The 17,860-nt window shown below is 36.6% G+C and overlaps 2 protein-coding genes across 4 annotated transcripts; both read right to left on the bottom strand.

The window, feature by feature from the left end:
• Positions 1 to 533: 533 nt before the first annotated feature.
• On the bottom strand, positions 534 to 12,570 carry LOC125841430 (regulator of nonsense transcripts 1 homolog). Its single transcript, XM_049520563.1, has 29 exons — positions 11,859 to 12,570; positions 9,760 to 10,011; positions 9,504 to 9,674; positions 9,302 to 9,352; positions 8,782 to 8,874; positions 8,534 to 8,629; positions 8,217 to 8,267; positions 7,988 to 8,106; positions 7,426 to 7,534; positions 7,144 to 7,266; positions 6,977 to 7,048; positions 6,464 to 6,535; positions 6,316 to 6,382; positions 6,002 to 6,144; positions 5,810 to 5,881; positions 5,589 to 5,717; positions 4,874 to 5,029; positions 4,532 to 4,645; positions 4,358 to 4,456; positions 4,205 to 4,282; positions 3,707 to 3,841; positions 3,396 to 3,470; positions 3,176 to 3,287; positions 2,526 to 2,896; positions 2,384 to 2,446; positions 2,236 to 2,307; positions 1,977 to 2,108; positions 1,613 to 1,732; positions 534 to 1,365 (listed from the first exon to the last, which is right to left on the bottom strand). The coding sequence occupies exons 1-29, from the start codon at positions 12,363 to 12,365 to the stop codon at positions 1,225 to 1,227; spliced, it is 3,795 nt and encodes a 1,264-aa protein (XP_049376520.1). The 5' UTR covers positions 12,366 to 12,570; the 3' UTR covers positions 534 to 1,224.
• Positions 12,571 to 13,898: 1,328 nt separating this feature from the next.
• Positions 13,899 to 17,784, bottom strand: LOC125841442 (haloacid dehalogenase-like hydrolase domain-containing protein Sgpp). 3 transcript variants are annotated; one of them, XR_007443803.1, is made up of 6 exons: positions 17,649 to 17,784; positions 16,817 to 16,934; positions 16,143 to 16,294; positions 15,318 to 15,579; positions 14,222 to 14,485; positions 13,899 to 14,184 (listed from the first exon to the last, which is right to left on the bottom strand). XR_007443803.1 is itself a non-coding variant. In XM_049520574.1 (5 exons), exons 1-5 carry the CDS (start codon positions 17,681 to 17,683, stop codon positions 14,294 to 14,296), a joined length of 759 nt encoding a protein of 252 aa, XP_049376531.1. In that variant the 5' UTR covers positions 17,684 to 17,784; the 3' UTR covers positions 13,899 to 14,293. The 3 variants fall into 3 exon arrangements, 2 of the variants coding, with proteins under 2 accessions (XP_049376531.1, XP_049376532.1); XM_049520574.1 differs by having other exon boundaries at positions 13,899 to 14,485; XM_049520575.1 differs by having other exon boundaries at positions 13,899 to 14,485; positions 16,817 to 16,931.
• Between the last annotated feature and the right edge of the window lie 76 nt (positions 17,785 to 17,860).

Here is a 17,860-nt window from a genome sequence, read left to right as displayed (position 1 = left end):
ATTTAAAGTTTTTAAAAAATAATTTGCATAAATAGAAATAATTTTATTTTGAAGTTTGTGTAATCTCAAAATCGAAGCGTGTTTTTGTTTATTATGTCTTGTGATAAAACCTGGAATAGATTCCACGCTTATGTATTATGCCATATTATAAAACCTGGGCAACATTTTATGTTGAACTGGCATTACAACGACATACCCAATGTAACCGCCATCCAATCCAACAAATAAAGTCCGAAGAGGATAGAATGTGCAAACAACCTATCACCTATTATTTTCGAAGGACCCTCAAGATTAAAAAAAATGTGGAACTAGCATTGTAAACATAAAATTTCGGATGTCTTCAACCAAGGGATATGCAATGGGAAAGCAGCGCTGATCCAGCCAGATCGCCGATGCGTCGGAAAAAGTATCAACTCTTCTCACTTCCACAACAGCTTTTTCTAACTTGAAAGGTGATATATCATACGATCTATATGCTGTTCAAAGGTAGAAATAAAAGGGAGACGGGCAAAAGAACTAATGCAGTGCTAATGTAATCGTAAATTCTTTCATCATTGACAAGCAAAACGCTTCGCAAGACATCCACAAAGATGATACTGGGATTACAAGCAACCCAATAAAAATAGAAGACCATTACCTGCATGTTTATATACCCAATAACTTAAAAGTGCTGCAATAACAAACACATCTATCATCATCATCCCCGTAATACTAATAACTGAAGAGTATAATTACATGTCAGGAAGAGCTGAAAGGGTTAACTAGATTTTGCCTGGACACTGTACAAAAAAGATATGGTCGCAGCTTCAAACAATGATGTACTCCTTACAATGTGCAAGTAACAACCTCCGTGTCCTGAATAACCCACCCTTCCGACTCAATACCACGCCATGTAACCTTTCTCTCATGGAGAAACAGTATACCTTCTTTTTAAACAGTACGTAAAACTTCACAAAGATAACATGGGTTATTTGTTCTTTCCCAGCACCGGATGTCCTGCGCTTGGTTACCTTGACCAGAGAAGAAGACTTCCACCATGTCAGCCCTCTGACTCGACATTCAAGATTATTGGCAAGGAATATCTCACCAACTGACCTGAATTATTGGCAAACTCTTTTACCTCATCTTAAGGTCAGATAAGACGGTCACATGTTGACAGCACAAACCAAACTGCTGGATGCAAAACTATAACCCATCAATCATCATATAACAACCATGCGGTCTTCAACTATTGTAATGGAGTTTCTGATTTTGGAAGCCCTGGCCTTGTGGCCCTTGCTGCTGTTGAGGCTGGGAACTTTGCAAGTTCAATGGTTGTGTATTGTAGTGCGCAAATGGCTGGGAGTAAATTGGATTGAGTAAACTCTGGAAAGAAAGGAAACAAATTCAAGCGCCATTCCAAGGAAAAACTGAATCATCCAAGTCACAATGAGACTTGGTGAAATGAACAAATAGCAAGAAGAGAATATTTTGCATTAAGCAAAGTCTGCCGAACTATATCCTGGTGAAGAATCACCTTCTCAATCTGGTGGACTTCGCCTGATGCTTATTTCATATATTGATCACATTGAACAATTTAGAAAATTCAGGCAGAATTAAATAATAAATTAACCTGAGACTGAAGTGAATTAACATTGGACATGCCAAAATGATTCTGTGAACCATCATCTTGTGATGGATCATTATATCCAGCTTGCGTAAATAGACCTTGCGAACCATGAGACATATAGTCCTGCACAGATATCAGAAGTTCGATAAGCAGTGGACCAAAAGCAAACTGGAAGATAGGAGAAAAAAGATCATAGGGGACTTCACATAGCTCATCCACCAAGCCACCCAGTCAGAAGTGTCAACAGATCAGCCCATCATGTATGATGAACTGCATTACTTCGAGACTAGACTCTCATATTCAAAATCATATCCTCCAGGCCTAAAAGAGTGAGATGAGGGGCCAAAGAAGTGGAATTTAAATTAACCTGAGACATGAATTCATTTCCTGAACCAAAACGGGAGTATCCAGATTGAGAATTTTGGTTTAAAAAGTTCCCTGGAAACCCAGCCTGTGCTCCTTGAGTTACATAATCAACAGCATATGCGCCTTGAGAAGCCTAAATACCAGTACAACAAAGGCCAGTTAATATAAAAAAGAAATGTTATCCTACATAACTATGCATAAATCAAGGCAGTGATGGCAGGCGCAATTAACAAACTACTAGAGGTGTAAAGGACAAGCACCTGTGTAGAGAAGTCAGCAACATTATATGGAACATGAGACCCCTGGCTCTTGAAATCATCTCCCACAAAATCCTGATTAAAAAATTTAAGGTAAATATGCTAGAGAAAACAAATTAACATATCAATTTTGATGTCCAGAATCAATCACCTGTGACATGCTACCCATAGAAAGTCCATCCCGGAATGACTGGCCTGGTCCCTGGATAGCCATCTATAATTCAAAAAAGAAAAAATGCTTACACCAAATCACTTACTATTTCATCAAATAAACAAACTGAAAATTTACTGACATTAGAAGCATATCCAGGTTGAGATAAAGGCCCTCCAATGGAAGGCTGACTGTTTGGATTATCTAATGCAGGAAAGTTGAAGTTAGATCCAATACTTCCGACCGGCTGCTGGGAGCCTTGATGGTGAGGGAGATGACTACCAATTGGGGCATTGGCGTTGCCACGTCCAGCCCCAAAACCCCGGCTACCTGGCTGTGGAACATGAGGAACAGCTCCAACAGGCCCATGGACAGCACCACGAGTAGGAATTGCATATGGTTGTGGCGGGCCTCCATGGTAAGGGGGAAAGGGAACCCGAGGCATCGGATAACCAGCAGGATGAACACCGGGTTTCTGAGTACCATTGGGTACACCAGGTGCCATATAAGAACCTACAAAAAATTTAAAAAAATATCCTTAAGAAAGCAGACAAATACATATATAAATATACTTGAGATTCTAATAATAATAAAAAATGCTTCTTCACTTCTTCCTAGTTTCTCCAAAACCATTTTGAGAAGAACTCTACAATGCGAAGAACAGCAAAAGCAGGGTTCCTGACAAATAATCAGATGAAACAGAAACATATTCCAACGCAGGAATCCTATGTGCCATACAACATTCAAACAAACAATTCACAGCCAGTTGGGCGAAGTTCAAGTTCACCATACCCCTAGGACGACTATTTCTCCTGTCAGCACTGGGGCCTAAAGCAGATCCAAAACTGTCACCTGGAACTGCTCCAGGTCCACCACCAAAGAAGAGTCTGCGCTCATTGTAGATCTGCAAACCCATGACACAAAAAGACACCTCATCACACCTCAATACTGATGCATAATTATGCACGAGCAGACATGTAACTTAAGTAGAGTATTTAACCACCATCAGTACCTTTTTGGGCTTCTGAAATTGAACCATGCTCTGCTTTAAGTTATTGAGAGGACCTTCTACCAAGCACTCGTGCTCCTGCAAGAAAAATGCATTGAAGTATGAACATCTCAAAAGCATCAAACACCTACTGACATCTACACTTTATACATCCCCAAGTATGCAAATAATAACAAGAAGATATATTTAGCCCAAAAGACTAACCATCTAATGTTAGGTCAAACTTGCCAGGTCATGACTACTTCGAAGAGCAGAGAAAACATGACATAATGCTTAAGTAGTATTACCAAAGGAGAACATTTTGAAGATATTACCTTGTAGTGTGTTAACAAACCATTCCACAGAGGCTGTTTGCTCAAGACTTTAGGATTTCCCAGGATAACAATACCATAACGAGCACGGGTAAGAGCAACATTAAGCCTGCGTGGATCATTAAGGAACCCAATGCCCTAAAAGAAAAGAGAGATTAAAAAAAAGTCAAAACTTATGGTTTAATCGAGAACAGATGGGACATGGTGGAATAGATTAAAGCATATGCACAAGAGAGACGCAGATCCACCTTGACTAAATATATTAAGCAAGCAAGTACTCATACAAACATATATCAACGCTAACAAAATGTTTCCTACCTCCTGAACTCCGAGATAAAAGGGAAATGGAACTTTTGCAAACAAAGACCCCAGAGGAGGGAAAAGAGGGAAGGCGTTGTGGTTCAGAGGATACAAAAATTGACAACAGAACAGAACAAATCTAAATATTTAAAACTAAACAATTGAGCATCAAACAAGAGAAAATCAATGGATAAAGCCAACCTGATGTTCATTACTCCTGACACACGACAAAATAATATAATCCTTCTCCCTCCCTTGAAATGAATCTACACTTGCAACCTGAACATAAGAAAATACTCAAAATAAGTACTAATAATCCAAGAAAACTGTAATGCCAATGTATTAACTGCTTACCTCGATTTCCTTGTAGAGTTGTTGTCTTAGGGAACCATTTCTTGCCATATAATTCACAATATATGCCCGTTGACCCTCATATGGTGTTATGACCCCAATCTGTGAATATATAATAATTACATTCTTACCACCAAATGAAGGTGTTCAACATTAAGGATGCAAATAAGAATGTACCTGACTGGGGACTACCCCACTCTTCAGAAATGTAGTCACAATCTTCTCCACATTTGCAGCTTCAGTTCTATTCAGATAGGAAGTTCCACTAGCACTGATCTCCTCTTGTCCCATCTACAGATAAATTACCAAGTATTCAAGTTTAAATACATCAGTCATAACAGGAAAAAAGTCCTCAAACAACATCAAAGAAGCACCAAGAGGCCTTCCGAGAAATAATCATTAATATTTCCATAACCATCATAGTAACATCCAGGTGACCCAAAAAAAGAAATCACAGAATTTTCCGTGACTCAGACAAGAAGAACTGAAGATGAATCAGCTAAACAAATCGGATAGTACCTGAACATAGAAGAACATGGGACGGTTGGGCACAGGCCAAGGAAAATCAATTCCTGATGATAGTCTTTCATTGACGGTTACACCATTTTGAAGTGTACCTTCATAAAAGCTATTTGATGGGAACTCAGACAATGCAGGGTGCATACGGTATTGTACCTGGAATTGCAAGCAAAATAGACAACAGAATCAACATTAGTAATGGAAAAATAAGAAGTCTGACACTTCAAAATTTAATAGCTAAATAAGGGTAAACAGTACTTTGAAAGAGTATGTGAGCAAGCAACACCAAAAGTTCAAGGAAACAGAAAGACAGAAAGAGCCAACAAGGAGGGGAACAAAAGCAGCTAAAATGAGAGGTAAAGAAACTCAGAACAGGTCAGACACACAAGTATTACTAGATAATGAAAAACTAGATATCCAAATAACATAATGCTGTGTGAAGCATAAAAAAAACATAAAACCTTAAAACTAGCATATCAGGGTGATGGCAAGTGGCAGATTGGCAAACACAATATAAAATGACATGAACATCTTCATCCAACCACCACCACCCAAAAGAAAGGGAAAGAAGACTCCTCAAATCAACATAGATGACGAAGGAGCCCTTCAATCGATATGGCAACTATATGAGAAACAAGAGAATCTTAAAATTTCACTTCATCCCCTAACACCCTGGATGGACATGTTAACACGTCCAACAGACTCAGATAATCACCTGTAACCTAATTGGTTTCACGCCTAGAAACACAAGGCGTTCAAAGAGAGATTGAGCCAGCCCAGCACGAGCCGCTTTCTTGCACATAATGACAGGTCCAAGCTGGCAATGATCACCGACAAGAACAGCCTAGCACAAAACTCAGAGTAAGAATCCAACATCATACTACATTTCAGTATGACAATTTTTTTATGAATGAAGACATTAATTGCAATAATGACCTGCTTTGCACCAAGAACCAACGGAATGAGACATTCAGGCTCAGTAGCCTGAGTGGATTCATCAATGAGCACCTACAAAGAGGTTTAACAGAAATGTTAAAACCAGCATGAATGAGTACATAAGAACATAAAAAACAGAAAAGCTAAAATAGTTGACAAAAAATTTAGTTTTGTGTAATAAGGCAAACCAACCTGGCGGAATCTGAAATTAGCCAATCTAGGATCTCCAGCACCAACGCATGTGCAACAAATGACATCAGCACTCTGAGCTATTTCCCTCTCTGTTGCCCGCTTCAGAGCTTTATATTTCTTCTCATCACTACTGGAAAGCTCTCCTGAAAGTCCATTAAATCAAATGACTTTGAATCATGTGCACGCATTTAGAATGCTCTAATAAAGGATATTAAATAAGAAATAGAAAGGAAAAAACAGAGGACAACTCCAAAAATATCCCCAGGTAAATGCTAAATCCCTATACAAGTGTGGCCAAAGACTGCAACACCAACCTTGTTCATCTTTCAGTTGCTGTAACTTATGAAGTTCACTCTTCTCAGACGTGTCAAGATGGCGAACCTGTATAGACAAAAGTTCAAAAGATAACATTAAAAAGAGAATGATATATAAACATTTGAGGATAAAAAATTAAAAAGTAACCTGATAGTGAAGGGTTAAATGCTCGACAGGAGAACTGACAGCTTCCCTTGACTTGGCACAGAGCCTGACCACCTGGAAAAAAGAAAATGAAACAAGGAGGGACCTAAAATCTCACAAATTAAAGAAAAAGATGATGATGGAATTTTTTATTCACTTATATTATATTTATTATATGTCTTATATTTCCAATACTTCTAGACTCCTATCTCCTTCTCCTTCAGTTTGTGTGCATGGGTTGGACAAGGTCAATTGGGAAGGATATAGGAGATTCATTTTTAACCTTCAGTTTACTGACATACTCAATCCTTCTGGGGATATAAAGAACTCGTTTTTCAGCTCATCACCATAAAAGAGGACATTCTGCCAGATGACTCCACTAGATATTTGCATAAATGTGGATTGACCACTAAAATAGTGATTGAGCTTCTTAGCCAGTTCAAGATGTCTTCATGGAGCTTTTTTCCCACTCATATTGGGGATGGGAAGGAGATAAAGAAATAGCTGGTGCCTCACCTTCAGACCGGTGGCACTTATCTTCTCAGCTAATTGGTCCACAGCCACGTTACTGGGGGCACAGACCAAAACCTGGTGAAAAAATAGTTAACAACAACTAAAAATAGCCAGTAAATCAAGCGACTACCATCAAGAACAAAAATAGGGAAAAAAGACATCAAAGTTACCTGTCCTTGGCCTTGTTTCGCCATATGATACACAATGGCGGCAGAGGTGACAGTTTTTCCAGTTCCAGGTGGGCCTTGAATTAAACTGATGGGCTTCTGAAGAACACTTTTTACAGCAAAAACCTAACAATATGAACATGTCAAAATAAGACAACCAGAAGTATAACAATTCTCACTGTCAAAAAATATCCTGTTCAATAAGGTATCCCTAAAAATAATTGGGAGCATGGTCAATATCAAAGATAAAAAAAATATGATGAACTAGCAGATGGAGCACTCAACCTGAGATGCATTAAGCTCCGGAAGACCAGGAGCACCAAAACGACGTGGAAGTGTATTCCGGACCATCTGCATCTCAACTTCATGACCTAACAGATGATGGTAAATATACCTGCATAAGAGGCAAAAAGAATACAAAACTAAATACTCCAACATAGAAGTCACAAACTGGTCGACCCAAATAAAGTTGGTGGTTAAATCTATGAATCTGACATTCCTCTTTTTTAAAAGGTTTTCACTGGCATCAAGGAGATGCATACGAGTTACAAAATAGTAGCAAAAATAACTGGCATTCCTTGTAGTGCATAAATTAATTCAAAGTTCATTCATGATACCAAGAATGGGAAACAAAAGCAAAGATGCACTACCATAAATATTCCAACGGTGACAAAACTTAAAAAAGAACAAACATTACTCTAAACATGAAATGAAGGGGAAAGAAGGCACAAGCTGATCTGATTTTAGATAGAATTATAAATCTTAGGCAAGTAACACGATCAAGGACATGAAATCTTCACAATTGTTTTAAATCGTTCTATAGTAGAACCCAAAGATTCTCACTCACCCACTGACACTAGTCTCATCCACTGCAAAGGTTTTCATTGCACTCTGCATCCGATCAAAGCTCGTACTTTTCCAAACAAAGTCAACACTAAACCCGTGGTTCACATCGACTGGAACCCCCTGATGAGACAGGAATAGTTTAGCAAAGACCCAAAATACAAACAAACACATGGTGAAAAAAAAGAGAAGAAAATATTACAATGAGACTAGCAATCTAAAATCTAAGGTACCTGGCTGGCACGAAGTTCAAGCGCAACCTCTTCTTGAGCAGTTAATTTTACCTGAAAAATGAATAGACAACCAATATCTTAAGAGTAGAAACCGCAAAAGAAATCCTTAAAAAAAATTGAGAATAAAGGAAGCCAGGGGCTTTGGGAGAAGTTCTTTTAAGAATATTTTCCACACTAATTAAATTTTTCATGATGCAGGGAGCCTTTGTCTTTCCAACCAAATTGTCTCTACTTGTTAAGGGTATTTGTGGTAGCCAGACTCCATACTATATTTTCCCTCTCAAAAAGATTTGGCCATCAAGACAAAAGGTCCATACCACGTGCCCCACAGATTGCCAAGCTGGATGAGCTGCATCCCCTGAATATCGTAGCCTTAGCTCATCACCAGGTACAAGACGCAACTCATTATCTTCCTGAAAAAGCAGCAGACTATCTTCAGTTCAGGTAGGTAAAGACAATAACAGGTTTCCATGCCATGATTGAAATAGTAAATGACAACAAAAAGCACTATAACAGTCCACGAATCTAGAAGAATCACGGTAGAAAAAAAGTAACAAGGAAATACCTTCGGGAACACAAAATATGCAACACGCTTCTTGTTGAGACCAATATCCCATCGAATAGTAAGATTGTCTTTACTTTGAGACTCTTTCATCATCTACCAAGCAGAAAACAAAATTCCAAAGCTTGTAAGCATACCCTCAAGACAAGTATAAACTCTACTTAAAGGCAAAAGAACAAGATGAGCAAATTAAAAAGTATCACATCTTTGCTCATGAGAAACACAGAGAGTAGTAACTGACATGTCTTAGTTCAATTGTCACGAAGATTAAGAACCAAGAAGAAAGAGTCAATCAAGTGTAAATGCAATTGTCCTCATAAATTCAGCACTTCTACGGACAAAACTCACTATCAGGTAACTTAAGAAGTAACACACCCACTATCCAAAAGCAAAAGTGAGAAGACGCAGGTAGCTTTAAATAAAAATACATGATATTTCAGGATGTAACAAAAAGCTAAGAAAATAAAATAGGATTAAGCATTCAGGCTCCAGCATCTAAAATAATCTTAAGATCCTGACATACCTTATCATAGTCAGCTTCAAGCTTGATCAATGGTGCAAATATGTTTTGATACTACATTAAAAGAGTCAAGGCAAGCATAGTTAAAATGTCAATACTCAATCCAGGGGCAACTCATAACTACATAGCAGAATAATTCCTGAAATGCATCTCTATACAAATAAAAGGTAAAGGAGATAATATAATAGTATCACCCAGCGAGAACCTGATAGGCATCTTCATACTTCAAGGCAACAGGCTGAGGCTCATCATCCACACCAGGCTTCTCAAGATCTTCCAGGGTAGCATCAGGATTTGTCTTCCACAATTCTTCTACTTTGTTGATTTGTTGAGCACTGATCTGGCGCGCTCTCAACTGTTCTTGCTCGGAAGGGACCTGCAGCACTCCCACATCACAAATACAGGACAGAAAACAGAAACCAAAAGGAACAGAAGGGAAGACTAAGAAAGAGAATCCGGACCTTAACAAGCCACTGCAAAAAGCACCTGTCATCAATGAGTGGGCACCACTGACTCAGGTCCCAGTTCATATCCTTTAATGCATTAACACTTAGACAAGGTTCTCTACAGAGGAGAACAACGACACTCTCTGTCTTGGCAGAAATGAAGCCAAGAAGAAAGACATTTCGGCATCCACAATTGTAGCACTCTAGAATTGTTTCTCCAAGTGGACTGTCTTTATGAAGACACACCTCCTTGTGTTTTGCTCGCACCTATAGGGAGAAGTTGAGTATATACAACGTCAACCAAAAAAACACAATAAATCCCTTGTTTCTGGAAATAAAATCATAGACACCCCAATTGTAGGAAAAGTCAAGAGGAATATAGCTCTCCAATGTAAATCCATTAAACATAAGTGGCCAATCAAACTGTCTAGAATGGTGACACTAACAAAATATAACATGCATTTAAGATTTTGTACTTTGTTAGGAAATTCCCACAGTTTGGATCATCTAGAGACAATTCACTGCCTTATAAACTAAGAAAGGTGATGCTTTGGCTTTTCTCCCAGATGAACATATAGAGAGTTTCCCTTTCAACTTCTCTCACATGAATAAATAAGGAACTATGGTGGAGATGAAAATTGCATGATTCAGACAAAAGTCAAAACCTTCTTTTTATTGGGATAAAAGTTTATTTTATCCAAGAGATCCCCCAGCACAAAAGAGCTGGAAGTATACATTACCAAAAAAAAAAAGAGAAAACCATAGTTTGTTCACTAAACTTATCATGAACTGAGGAAATCTAGAGTTGAACTCTGAGGAAACTCCTTCTGTTAAAAGATTGATGAAGCTAGATATAAATCTACTATTATCATTTTTGTATAACTCAGACCAACCACTTGTGATTATCCTTTTTTTTAATAACATTTTTATGGTAACTGCCTTAATTTTATTTTCTGAATGAATGGCATCCCATTGGGTCATATTACTAAAGATAGACTAACAACAGATCTGAGAAAATAGGCAAAATTGTCTTTCCAACAGTAATCACCTACTACTAAAATCCATATCAATTAACATGAAGAAACAGAATAAAGACTAATTGGCTAGTCGTGTATGATCACTAAGTCAAAGATAATTGCATAAGCTTCACCTACTTCACTTTTCTGGTGCTACCCTGTACAAGTATTTCCCGTTCCATACTTCTCTATGTTTAACCATGTCCATACTTTTTCCTCACACAAGTTCCCAGAGAGAACAGAGAGGGGCCAGGGACGAAAGGAGACTACCACATTATCTGAAACACGCCCCTGCCACAAGAAATCCACTTGTTCTGCAGCACCCACTCTTTCTGCAGCTAGTGAGGCACAGCACTGCCTTTTGCTTGAACTATATATACCTCTATTAAGTCCAAGGGAGTAGTGAATGTGAGGTTTTCAGACTTAAATCCTGCTTTCGTTAACAAAATGCGGTCAGAAAATTTTGTTCTTCATTCAGTCACTATAACTGGAATCATCTCAATTCATCATCCAAATAAACTACAAAAGGAAAAACCAACGCATCTTCAGCTTACCAAGGGCATTGCCTTAGGTAAGAGGATATGAAGGTTGCAGATAAAGGTAGAAGGTTAGTAGGTAGTGATGTTGTCTCACTTTCCAAGGGGATAGGCTTGGTGGTAATTTGATGCATTCTACCTGTTTCTCCTTTCATACCAGTAGTAGTAGCATTAATCTTGTAGTTTATTTCTGCTACTGCATGTTGTTTCATATGCTTCGGTTATTGTGTTATTTGGCTGTTATTACTGTTCCTTGTTTTCTAAATGCTATGTAATGTTTTCCTATGATTTGAAATGTCCTCTTTTCTACAGTATTTTCCTTTTCAAACTGCTTTGATATGTGATATTTTAGCCAGGGTGTCTTTCCGAAACGGTCTCAACCCTCCCCATATGTATGTTGTTGTGGATGATGATGTATTTTTGTCTTTTAATACAAAGCTACTCATCAGAAACAAATTATTTATGTTAATAAAGCTATTTTGCTCAACGAAGAGAGCCATTCACTAATCCACAAGAATCAAAATAAGCTAAAATTAAAATGCACATATCTCCTCTTACATACCAGGTGATTAACAATATGCGAGCCCGAAGTGTTCCCTCTGGAATTACAGAACCACTTACGGCAAGATGGCACATTGCACCTAACTACACAAGCAGGATTCGTCACTCCACAGTACTTACAAGCATGCTCAACCCCAAAATCCCCTTTTCCATACTCAAAACCCTCATCATCCCCCGTCTCTTCAAAATTCAACCCACTCATCCCCGCTGCCAATGCATCCACCACCGACGCCTGATTACTACTACTACTAACATTACTATTCCCACCTCCACCTCGTGATTTCGTCGACGGCGATGCTTCCGACGATGGATGCCGATCAGTTACTTCAGATACCAGAGAATCAGATGGTGTTGGCCACGCAGAAGATCGAATTGGCTGTGAAAGCTCTTGAAATTCAGGATAATCAAACTCTTCCCCTTGTGTGTTGAATTCCAGAAATGTGTATGCGTCGTTGCCGGTATCCGGCTGAGACGCCGTGTCGTAGAGATTGTTCGGCTGAGAATCCATGGTAAAAAAATCCTTCAACTGCTTCTTACACTGTATACTTTTTTTCACCAAAATCAAAAATTGTATAATGAAAAACTAGCGTTAAAGGCTGAATTTTTTCATGAAAATTATGGATTTTTCGAAGTGAGATTTTGGTAGAGTGTTCGACTTTTAGGGTTTGGAAAAAAATGGGGAAAGTTAGGGTTCGGTGAAAGGGCCGATGAAGAAGAAGAAAGATATGATGAATATTCTTTTTTAAGGAAAAAAAAAATTAATTGTACAACCAAAATGTCATTATATTTAACTTTTTATAGTATTATTAATTTAATCGTAATTAATATTTATTTCAAATAAAAAAAATTAATGTGCATCATTTTATTTTATTTTACTTTGTATGTAATAAAATAGATATATTTGTTTTGAAAATATAATTATATATTTAATGAAATCTCAAAAGATAGGGTATGGAGAAAGTAGAATTTACGCGGCCCCATAGAGGTACCAAATATATTTTATTTTAAGATAAGAAGTTAAATGTATCACAATGTAATTCTATTTTTTTAAATAGTATTATTTAATTATAATTAATATATTGTGTTTTAAGATATAAAAAAAGGTAAATGTATCAAGACGTTATTTTACTTTATTTAACTTCTTGTAGTATTATTTAATTAAGTGATTAATATATTCCACTTTAAGACTAAAAAAAATTAAATGTATCAAAACGTAATTTTTTTGTTTAACTTCTTATAATATTATCTTAATCATGGTTAATAGACTTTATTATAAGAAAAAAAATTCGAATATATTAAAAATGTTATTTTATTTCATTTAACTTTTTTTATCACAAGGGATATCTGCAATTGCTATTCTATGAATGTGCTTAAGGTAAAATTCTTGTTTGTATGCAATAGAGCTCACAAACCATACCAGAAAGGTAACCGCACTAGGCAATTCTTATTATATTTGACTTCCTATAGTATTATTTTAATTGTGATTGATAGATTTTGTATTTGAACTTTCTTTCTTCATGAGTTATCTAACAAGTAAGAGAGCGTGATAATTGCTTAATCACCAACTAAAATTGTTGTTTTCATTGAGAAGTTGAACTAATAATTGATATGATGGTGATGTTGGTTGCAACTATAGCACGATGATTAGCTTTTGATCATCGATAACTTCATTCTTAATAAAAGTTTCATATTTAGATCATCTTGAATATGGAGTTGTGTTCATTTTAGGGAGCATTTTGCCTCCTAATGTAAGATTTCTCAACATGAATTCAAATTTAATCAAACTCTAATGTAGATATCAAACATTAGGTGCCACTAACACTCTACGCTTGAAAATCGTGCAGTTCCTATCTAAATTGTCACCATCTATGCAACAAAATACACTTGATTGAATAAATGGTGATAGTTCAAATAGAAGAAAAAAAAACTGATAATTGACCTATTCAGCTTCAATATGTCTTAATATATAGATGATGGTAGTACCAATAGGAAAAGAGAATAATTGATAGTCAGAATTGAAACACACAAAAAAATAATAGTTAACTTGTGGCTTTGACTATTAAGCTGAATCTTTTACATATTATATATACTAATTTTTTGACACGTTTGTGTTTCCCGTGGATTCTAATTCCTTTAGTACACAATTTAAGTAAAATTACATCAATATTCTGTAACTGATATTCCTGAAGAGATCTGCTCAAGCAAGAACAAAAAGTTCCTCACAACTTTTTTTCAACTCATAGATGGTGTTTACATAAACTCAACAACTACATGACACATGTCGTTCACATACACGTATCGCTGACCATGGTACTTCGTACTGTGTGCTTTCAACCTCGATCTATCGATTAGTCATAGTAAAACCACTATGGTTTAGTGTAAACATCGGATGTGAGTAAGTTTTTGTCGAACTTTCACCTCTTAATTGTATATGCCTCATGTTGTGGTCTTCCTGGTGGCAGACATCTTGTCAATCTCCTCAAGAGCTGCCCATAACTTTGGATCTTCATAATCTTTAATAAGAAAAACAGGCTTTGCTTCTATAAGTAACTGAGATGGATTCCGGTTCGCCAAACCAATGACAGACATTCCAGCAGCCACCCCAGCTTTTATTCCTGAGACAGAATCCTACCCATGGAGCACACATATAATAAGTTCATAAGATGAAACCGGGGTTAAATTCATAATTGAAACAACAACAACAATATACACATTGTGGGATCTAAGGAGGGTAGAGTGTGCGTAGACCTTACCCATACCTTGGGAGGTAGAGAGGTCTATCTATGTTTCTGATAGAACCTTGGTTCAAGGAAAAAGACATACTGGAGTAAAGAAGCTATTGCAAAAAACACTATAGGAAGCATGGCATAGCGTTCTGGAAAAAGGAACAGTAACTACAGCAAATAATACAATAATCGAAGTAAGAGATGTCTCACAAAAAAAAATTGCCTGGAAAGCTGTCTAACCCCAAAAAACACAAGTAGACCACTAGCTGTATAAGAACGTCATGCAGGTATAATCACGTCAACAACTAACCTTACATACTATTCATGTACCACTTGGAGGAAAAAAAAAATTCCAACCTACAAACCAAATGTACGATGTCTTTCATCATGTGAGACATGATTATTAGTTTTCATTTTTTTTCAAGTGAGTTGGAATTGGGTTTTTATTTTTTTTAGTGGTACCACGTGGATATTATGTAAAGTGAATTGATACAGTGCTAGATGTATAAAGTTGCCATGTAGGTGTAGTCGCGTCTGGAACTCACTTTACATACTATTCACATCACCACTTAAAAACAAATATAAGAACTCATTAAGTAATAACCAAATATCTGATGCTTTTCACCCTGTGGCACATGATCATCAGCTTTTTATTTTTAATTTGGTGCGACAAATTGGAAGTTGGACTGCGACAAAACTGATAAGGAAAACTGGAAGTCAAAACAGAATCATACCTCAAATACAAATGTGTGATCTTTTGATACATTCAACACTTCAAGGGCCTTCAAGTATGGATCAGGATATGGTTTTGCATGCTTGCAATCACTTCCAAGAATAAGTGCATCAAAGAAATCAGCAAGGCCAACTTGATTTATACATAGTTCAGCATTAGCTCTAGGTGCATTGGTAACTGCAGCTCGTTTCAGACCGTGATCTTCGATCCACTTTCTCAACTTGTAGAGACCATTTTGAGGTTTCAACTGTTCTTTTGCCAACCTATATTGTCCATCCAAAAGAGAAATGAGATTGGCGTAATGATATTGAGCTTATAGCTAAATTGCATAACACTAAAATTGAAGTGGAACTTAAGCTATTGTTTTGATAAAGAAATGGGACTTTAAGTTATTCTTTTTGATCAAGTAAATGGGACTTTAGTTAAAACCTTTCCTGAACGTATTGTAGAAGTCTTTGCTAAGGATTTTCAGGATACCCTATGGTGATTCAAGGATCCTTTCATGCATTATGTCACGTCTCAAGGAAAATTATTCTAACTTCAAAAGGCCACTTCTTTTGATTAATAGATGGAAATTTTACCTTGTTGGTTTTTGGCAATGTCATTTTTCTCAATGCTTTCACATGCGGAGGATCCAATTTTTTGCACGACTAAGTATAGTTAAATCTATTATAGCAGGTTACCAGTTAATTGTTATCATAGAGATCTAATTGTAAACCTTATTAGTGAACTGATTTATTATGCAAGTATTTTTTAACACTGTAAATGCATAAAACCAAAATTTAACTCATTGAAACAGACAAGGTATGGTAGAGAAGTTAAAAACCTTCTAAACAAAGCTTCCTTGTCATCCAAGAATTTTACACCCCGTTCGTGATCATTCGGAAAAAGTACAGAAACAAGATCATCATTGTGTTTCCCAGAAATAGTCTTGACAAACCACTCCTCATCAACTGGCACTCCCCCATTGTATCCTATCTGTTGAAATTAACCCAAATTGCAAAGGGAATGAAAATCATGACTCTGAGATTTTGGATGTGTTTTGTTATGGAGGAAAACATTTTCTTGAAAATATTTTCTAATTTTCTCAGGTTTGGTTGGTCGAAATGTTTCGGAAAACATTTCTATGGAAAAATAGCTTTCTTAAAAATGAGGAAAATGGCTTTCCTAGTGATAGTAGAGAAAAAAAGTTCCATAAGTAGAATTCCAAGTCCATTGTCTTCTCCGCATCACAAACCCCTACTGCCTCCAATCCCCACCTCATAGTGTTTTCCTATATTAGATATTAATGCTCTTGAAACAATATGTTTCTGTTTACTTACCAAACACATAAAATAAAATAAATAAAAAATTTATTTTCCAAGATATTTTTTTTATGATAAACATTTTTCTTCATACCAAATACACCCTTAGAGCTAACAATTTCTTCTTCTTTTTCTCCATTGTGAACTGATGTAGCTTTGTATCTACAGGAAATAAATCATAGTAATTGGTACATACCTCCAAAAGCATCTCACGGAATGCAAGATAGTGAAATGGATCTGAATCACATAAAGTTCCGTCAATGTCAAATAGTACGGCTTGAAGGGGAGCAAGCCTTGCTAGAGTGGAAGAACTGCTAATTAAGACAAAATATAGCAGCAATTAGATATGCTCTATTGGTCCCTATCACACAAGAATCTCAAAAAGAAAAGAATCGTTACAATATTTTAAGCCTGAAAGAGTAGAAGGATTCCAATATATAAGTTGACAGTTAGAGTAAACATAGTCTAACTATGATGAATCCTCTGAAAACTGAACTGGTTGGAGTACAAATTCCACTATTTGAGTTCCCAAATTATAACCGGCTTCAAACACAGAAAAAGGAGAAGGTTTTCAATAGGTCGAGGGTAAGAGTAAGCTTAGTCTACTTATGATGATTCCTCCGAAGATTGAATTTAATGGAATGTGCCTACCTAGTTATAATTTTTTTTTTCCTTCTGGGTATTGTAAAGTCGGTAAAGGTATTATATGAAAGAAAATAAGATGACCAAAACCTGTGGAAGAATAGATAGTTACAAAATCCATGTGTGGGAATGATGAGAAATAATTGAGAAACATCAATGAGATTCAACAAATCAAAACTTCCAAGACGGTTGAGAAATTAAAATTCAATCAAATCTCCAAATGGTCATTAGGAGACAAAAATTGCAATCATGCAGCAAGGGGATGGATCTTAATTCACATTGCAATCAAATGAAATGTTGCAAGAAGATAACATCCCAATCAAACTGTTGGTCAAAATAAAAGTTGTCCCTTAAATATAAGCGAAAACAAGGACCAAAAATTTCACCTTTCCATAGAGATTTCCCCAATAGAAGTGGCCATCTTTTTATAATCGGCAATACACAATTGTTAAGAGTTGTGTAACCTTAGATGAACCAACCTATGCTTTGAAAACTGCCTAAAGGATCAGCTTAAACTTGAAACTGCCTCAGACACATAAAAACACAAATAAAACAAATTCATGGAGAATAATATGATGAAAAATTAGGGGTGGAGAAG

This window comes from Solanum stenotomum, chromosome 10 (genome assembly GCF_019186545.1).
Source record: "Solanum stenotomum isolate F172 chromosome 10, ASM1918654v1, whole genome shotgun sequence".
Lineage (NCBI taxonomy): Eukaryota > Viridiplantae > Streptophyta > Magnoliopsida > Solanales > Solanaceae > Solanum > Solanum stenotomum.
Note: the sequence above shows the minus strand (reverse complement) of the source record. Positions and strands in the feature narration are given on the sequence as shown.

Bases quoted from the DNA above. Each gene is read 5' to 3' on its own strand.
- LOC125841442 (XM_049520574.1), bottom strand. From the start codon at position 17,683: ATGGCCACTTCTATTGGGGAAATCTCTATGGAAAG. The intron at 15,580-16,142 runs GTTTTTAACTTC...TGGACAATATAG, and splicing joins AAGGAAGCTTTGTTTAGAAG to GTTGGCAAAAGAACAGTTGA. The intron at 14,486-15,317 runs GTATGATTCTGT...CTCCATGGGTAG, and splicing joins ATCACACATTTGTATTTGAG to GATTCTGTCTCAGGAATAAA.
- LOC125841430 (XM_049520563.1), bottom strand. From the start codon at position 12,365: ATGGATTCTCAGCCGAACAATCTCTACGACACGGCGTCTCAGCCGGAT. The intron at 5,030-5,588 runs GTGATTATCTGA...TTGCAATTCCAG, and splicing joins TGAAACCAATTAGGTTACAG to GTACAATACCGTATGCACCC. The intron at 3,471-3,706 runs GTAATATCTTCA...TTTTTCTTGCAG, and splicing joins GTTTGTTAACACACTACAAG to GAGCACGAGTGCTTGGTAGA.